The sequence below is a fragment of the Lampris incognitus genome, chromosome 10 (genome assembly GCF_029633865.1).
Source record: "Lampris incognitus isolate fLamInc1 chromosome 10, fLamInc1.hap2, whole genome shotgun sequence".
Taxonomy (NCBI): domain Eukaryota; kingdom Metazoa; phylum Chordata; class Actinopteri; order Lampriformes; family Lampridae; genus Lampris; species Lampris incognitus.
Window position 1 is genome coordinate 38,772,087 of NC_079220.1, and position 6,052 is coordinate 38,778,138.

General features: G+C 40.7%; 1 protein-coding gene across 1 annotated transcript; it reads left to right on the forward strand.

Moving 5' to 3' along the window:
- Positions 1 to 562: 562 nt before the first annotated feature.
- rpl19 (ribosomal protein L19) lies at positions 563 to 5,411 on the forward strand. The gene is made up of 6 exons (XM_056287478.1): positions 563 to 599; positions 961 to 1,067; positions 4,180 to 4,302; positions 4,480 to 4,600; positions 4,801 to 4,911; positions 5,201 to 5,411. The coding sequence occupies exons 1-6, from the start codon at positions 595 to 597 to the stop codon at positions 5,322 to 5,324; spliced, it is 591 nt and encodes a 196-aa protein (XP_056143453.1). The 5' UTR covers positions 563 to 594; the 3' UTR covers positions 5,325 to 5,411.
- Positions 5,412 to 6,052: the final 641 nt, after the last annotated feature.

The following is a 6,052-nucleotide window of genomic DNA, read 5'->3' on the forward strand; positions in this document are numbered from 1 at the left end:
AAAAATGTATGCAAATAACTTCTAAATCGTTGACGAGGTCTTCGCCTTTAGGGGGTATTTCCGTTGCTTTTATACGCATTTGAACAGCAGACGTACCAGCGTTTCGAAACGGTGAATCGTTTCCCGAAGCAACTGGTTCAAAGCTTCAGAAAGACTCTCTCCCATCGCTACGATGAGCCTATGGGTTAAATGACAAAAAATAAAAACCTCGAAAATTTCGTTTCATCTAACGTAACAAACTCGAAGGTCTGAACACTACTGGATAACCTGTACCGCCCGTCACCATCCTTTAGAATGAGACATCACCCACAATGCAACGAGAGAAATGGGCCAAAACCATTATTTTCGAAGAGGGGTAATATAGGTTTAAATTTTTAGATACAAATTGAATTACTCATTTAGCATAATTTCTATAGTCTGGTACTTATTAAAAAAGTCGATATATTAATTTTATGACATATTCTAGATATAACTATTTCCCAACCAAATGCGTATTAATGCTGGGCCATTTCATGACTAGATATGGGTTAGCCTCTATAATGGTAGCTTCCTTATGAGCGCTCTAGACTTCCTTTTCCTTACGAAGTGGCAGCCATGAGGTAGCATTAAAATCGACGTGTTACTAAAACTATTCATTTAAATGGATAAAAACATGTATCCTCAATGTAATTGCTTGATAAATATATTTTTATTGTTTATGTAATGATAGGCACTCTTCAGGTCATCTTTTGCACAGAAATCCCGTATTTTTATGTGGCAATGCATTAATGCACCAAACGGAGAAGCCATGTTGTCAAGCTGGGCAGCAACTTAGTTAGCTGTGTGACTAGCGTTAATATTAACTTATTTAATATAGAAGAACAAGTAATGGAGATTCGCATGGTCTTTGATTTTAAGATGGATTCACTTACAATTTAAGATTTTGACATGCCTGTTCACTTGCGCTCTTCCCTCATCCAGCATGCTCAGGCTTCAGAAGAGGCTTGCCTCCAGCGTGTTACGCTGTGGCAAAAAGAAGGTATGGTTGGATCCCAACGAAACCAACGAGATTGCCAATGCCAACTCCCGTAAGTTTAATTTCAGTATTGCACTAAATTATAAAAGCATTAGATTAATTAATAGTGTGTTTGGCGTCGCGGCCCTTGTAATTTTCTTGGAGTTTGGCTCTGACGATTCCCGACACTAGCATAAGACGGATCATTTTAATCAACATGTCACTAACTAAAATGGCCGGCATGAAAACTTAAAGAGAGATGGCAAGTTATTGAGAATGAATGACTTGCAGTTGTCACACAAAACAGTTAAAGTGTTAGGCAAGGAAAAGACAGGGCACCGCACATTTAACTGATATTGACGGATTTCTAGTTATCCCGATCTTTGAGAAGACACAGTATTTTAGGGGCGTCATGCACCCCCCCTTTTTTATTTTTTTGAGGGGGCAGTTTCACAACTTAATGACAGTAACATGTAAAATAATGTCACGACTCAACATTAACTTGAACGCTAAGCAAAAGTGGCTAGATTATACCCACTAATGGGATAGTTAAACTATTTGGTTTATGAGATATAGCCCCTAATATAGTTCAGTATGTTGGCGATAAAAGCCCAAAAAGTCCCATATAGTCGATTTACTGCAAATTAAACCTCTTTGTGACAAGTGGATGAAGAGTAATCCTGCCTAGTCATAGATTTCAGAGTTAAGTAACCAGATAGATTTTTGCATTTTGGTGTCGTAAACTCAGCTTTAATCTGTGGAACATAACACTTTTACAGATCTGTCGGCTCCATTTTATCACAAAGACCAACTGTTTATTATTGAAATACCTTCAGATATTTACACACCATCATAATCATAACACTCTCAGTACCCTTAAGCTCTTTATGCAGATAGAATGAATAAAATCAAAACAGATTTAGCGCAGTGTTGAGTGTACACTCACCCCTTCCCTGTTGACATTGTCCACAACTTGCAGTACTGAGACCTGATTAAAACAATCATCATGATGCTCAAATGGCTGCAGGGTAAAACTGGTTGAAATGGGAAGATGAAAGCATCCCACCAGCCTCAAGTAATGTCTAGTGAGATAGTAGTAAGTGGGCAACTTTTGGCATGACAGATATGATTATAGTTTGACTTGTGTTGAAATACGTTTTTTTATTTAACCAGGGAAGAAACTCATTGAGATTAAAAGTCTCTTACAAGAGTGCCCTGGCCAAGGTGTAGGCAACATAAACAGTCTACTATGACATAAATGAAAAACAGTGTCAGTATATGCATTTACAATGTTAAAAAAAAACAAAGGCAGGACAGGGCTCCATTGCGACCTCCCCCCCTTATTCCCCCCAATTGTATCCGGTGAATTACCCCACTCTTCCAAGTCGTCCCAGTCACTGCTCCATCCCCTCTGCCAATCCGGAGAGGGCTGCAGACTACCACATGCCTCCTCCGATACATGTGGAGTCACCAGCCGCTTCTTTTCACCTGACAGTGAGGAGTTTTGCCAGGGGGACGTAGTGCATGGAAGGATCATGCTATCCCCACCAGTTCCCCCTTCCCCCCGAAGATTCAAGAGTTTTATTTGTCACTTACACACAAGTACAAGTCCCAAGTGCAGTGACAGTTTAAAAAAAGGCTAAATGAGGAGCAAGAAGAGGAGGCTGGTTGGGAGGGGAGAGCCAACGAGAGGTGTTGACTCAGGCGCCACTGATGATGACCGTGCAGGCAGGGAGAGACTGATTGAGCCAGTGAAGAAGAAAAAGTACTACTTTCGACCACAATGGCTAACGCAGTACCCATGGTTGTGGTACGAGGGGAAAGCTATGCTGTGTGTGTATTGTAGGTAATGTGGCCCGTCCATTGCAGGCAACTCTAAACTTGTCTGGTTAACACAGTTTAAGCTTGAAACTTTGAAGTTGCACAACAGTAAGAAACACCAAACCTGCAGGGACCAATGCATGACCCGAAATATTGAGCCCCTCCTGACTCCTTTTGAGCTGTTACATGAGTAATTGCTCAACAGAGGAGAATGAAATGATCATCAAGTTAAATACTGCCTATAACATAGCAAAAGAGAAGTCTTTATGCATGCTTAATAATCCTGGTAAGGAACTCAAACAAAGTTGAGTCAACTTTCTTTGATAGTGAAAGAGGAACACCCATTTACAAAATTCAAATCACCGATCACACTGAAGGGCGGGTTTGAATGTGAATCCAACGACATGGCCTGTGCCCGGTTTATAGGCGTGATATTGGACAACCTCTGGGAAAAGAGATGGTGACAGTTTCCCCTACCTATCATATATGATAGATGGTGCCATTGATGTCGCCGCCAAAGAATGTGAAATTAAACTGTAACTAATCATCAGCATGCAAGGTCATAGATTAATACCGTTCTGCACCCCCCCCCAAAAAAGGGGTGTGCAGCCAAATCATGACCAACTTAGTCTGGAGCCCTGCAGTACAGTCTTGTCTGTTTTTCAAGATTAACTTGTCATTTAGGGATACCAGGTTAACAAATTTTAGCTCTCTTTGGAGACAATTCCAAGAAAAAGGGGCAAAATAGTTAAAACCCTTTCCAATTTCAGTGTGCACATTAGGAACGGACAGTAGGACAGTGTCCTGGGAGCGCAGGGAACGTGCTCTAGCATTGGTCCTACACACAAATCAGGTCTGTTTCCACAGGCTAGTCTTGGCTATGATCATGCTCATAGTAGGCTCTCTAGAAATGCTTTATTTCCATGATGACTATATTAAAGCATTATGAAAGTGTGGGCAACATCTATTTTGGTTGCTCTGAGGTCACAGTTCAGTTTCAGGTTTTTAGTAATGTTAGGGTTATCAATGTAGTTGAAGTATGGTAACTTGTGGAAAACTTATGCAACACATTAAATGCTTAGCTATGATAGAGTATCAGAGTACACTGTCAATGACATTGATGCCTTGCATAATCAGTCATGTTATTGTGGCAGTAGCTTCTTCAGCATACAAACCCTTATGTCGTGTCTACAACCACTTGGCATGGCAGTATCTGCGTCCAAATAGCCAATCACAAAGTCAAGGCCAGAACTACCTGCCATTTCAACAGAACGGAAATCACTCTCCGACTTTGTTTTCCTCGGCTTCTTAATTTATGATCACATTTGTAAGTTGTAGTAGTTTAACTTGGGTTCTGTCTTTAGGCCAGCAGATCCGCAAGCTGGTTAAGGATGGTCTCATCATTCGCAAGCCCGTCACCGTGCACTCCCGTGCCCGCTGCCGCAAGAACACACTGGCACGTCGCAAGGGAAGACACATGGGATATGGTGGGTTGAAACTACTTGAGTGGTTTATAAGTGGCGCAGAGATTTTTACTGTACCCTAAACTTGATTATAACAACTGATCATATTCAAAAATAAACACTGAATAATCACTGTTGCTTGCCATGCTTGTCAATGCAATAGGTAAACAGACTTGACATGTTCAACAAATTTGTTTCTAGGTAAGAGAAAGGGTACAGCCAATGCCCGTATGCCAGAGAAGTTGTGTTGGATGCGTCGCATGAGGATCTTGCGTCGTCTCCTGCGCCGTTATAGGGAATCAAAGAAGATTGACAGGCACATGTAAGTTTATGACATGTCTTGCTCCCACTCCTTTGATGCGGTCATGTTTGGTCTTCTGGCAACCCTGGTTATATACCAAAGGGCTTGCCCTCCAATCTGGAACTTATAAATTGATAGGCTTACAACACAATGACGCCTTCAGAAGGGATTGCTGTGATTGTTGATCTTTTGATGCTTGTTTCTCCCTTGCTGTCCTTCAGGTACCACAGCCTCTACCTTAAAGCCAAAGGTAATGTCTTCAAGAACAAGCGTATCCTCATGGAACACATTCACAAACTGAAGGCAGATAAGGCTCGCAAGAAGCTGCTGGCGTAAGTCTCCACCCTATCTTGAATTTAGCAGGGGTTTTTTTGTAAGTAGACCCAAAAATCAGGGAAAGACTGATTTGATACGGGACATGGTTTGACTTTAATACTGAAACGATTACCCTTAAATTCGAAAACTCATTTAAATGAGCAGTGATGTTAAACCAAACTATTTCTGAGGCTTTTAGAGACCATGTTTATTGCAAGAAGTAATAGCTGGGTTGGCTGTCCCAACTATACAGAATGTATGTATTTAATACTATCTCGTGGATGTGAATCTCCATGTCTTATACAGTGATCAAGCTGAGGCTCGTCGCTCCAAGACCAAGGAGGCCCGCAAGCGTAGAGAAGAACGACTTCAGGCCAAGAAAGAGGAGATCATCAAAACTTTGTCAAAAGAGGAGGAGACCAAGAAGTAATAAGGATCCCTTTCCAGCTCCACCTGTCAAGCCTGGCTATGCTACCTTTCAAATTCTTAAAATAAAAGTGTACGTAGAGACAAAGAACAGTCTCCATGCCCTCTCCATTTCAGGATAACTGTGTAGTCATTTAACTAAAGCTTTAGAGTTTATTGTTGACAACTTGCTTTCATGCCCAATAATCTATGATTATCAGGTAGCATATGTGTATGGAGACCTGTCAACCTCATGGATTTCAAGTTGTCACATTTTGAGAAATAAGACTTATTTGAGATCAGATGCTCAAAAGCAAATTTTTCTTCAGAAAGTCAGGCATCTTCAGTAATGTTTAACTGTCAAGTACCCATAACAAGGCAAGGCAATTTTTATATAGCAAAATTCAGCAACAAGGCAATTCACAGTGCTTTACATAAAAAATAAAAGGCATTAAGAGAAGCAACATAAGGCAATAGAAGACATTTAAAAACAAACATTAAAAAGTTACAGCGCAGTGTAAGATGAAAATCAAAAGCTTCAACTTTTATTTGATAAAAGGTGGTAGCAAAGAGAAAATCTTAAGCCTTGATTTAAAAGAACAGTTGTAGCAGACCTGCAGTTTTCTGAGAGTTCCAAACATGGTACATAAAAACTGAAAGCTGTCTCACCATGTTTAGTTTTGACTCTGGGGACAGAAAGCAGACTGGTCCCAGACTATCTTAAGTGGTCTGGATGGTTCATAGTGTAGCAGA

What these genes read in the sequence shown, in the direction of transcription:
- rpl19 (XM_056287478.1), top strand. An exon ending in GGGAAGACACATGGGATATG is followed by an intron (nt 4,303 to 4,479) that starts GTGGGTTGAAAC and finishes ATTTGTTTCTAG; the next exon opens with GTAAGAGAAAGGGTACAGCC. An exon ending in AAGAAGATTGACAGGCACAT is followed by an intron (nt 4,601 to 4,800) that starts GTAAGTTTATGA and finishes GCTGTCCTTCAG; the next exon opens with GTACCACAGCCTCTACCTTA.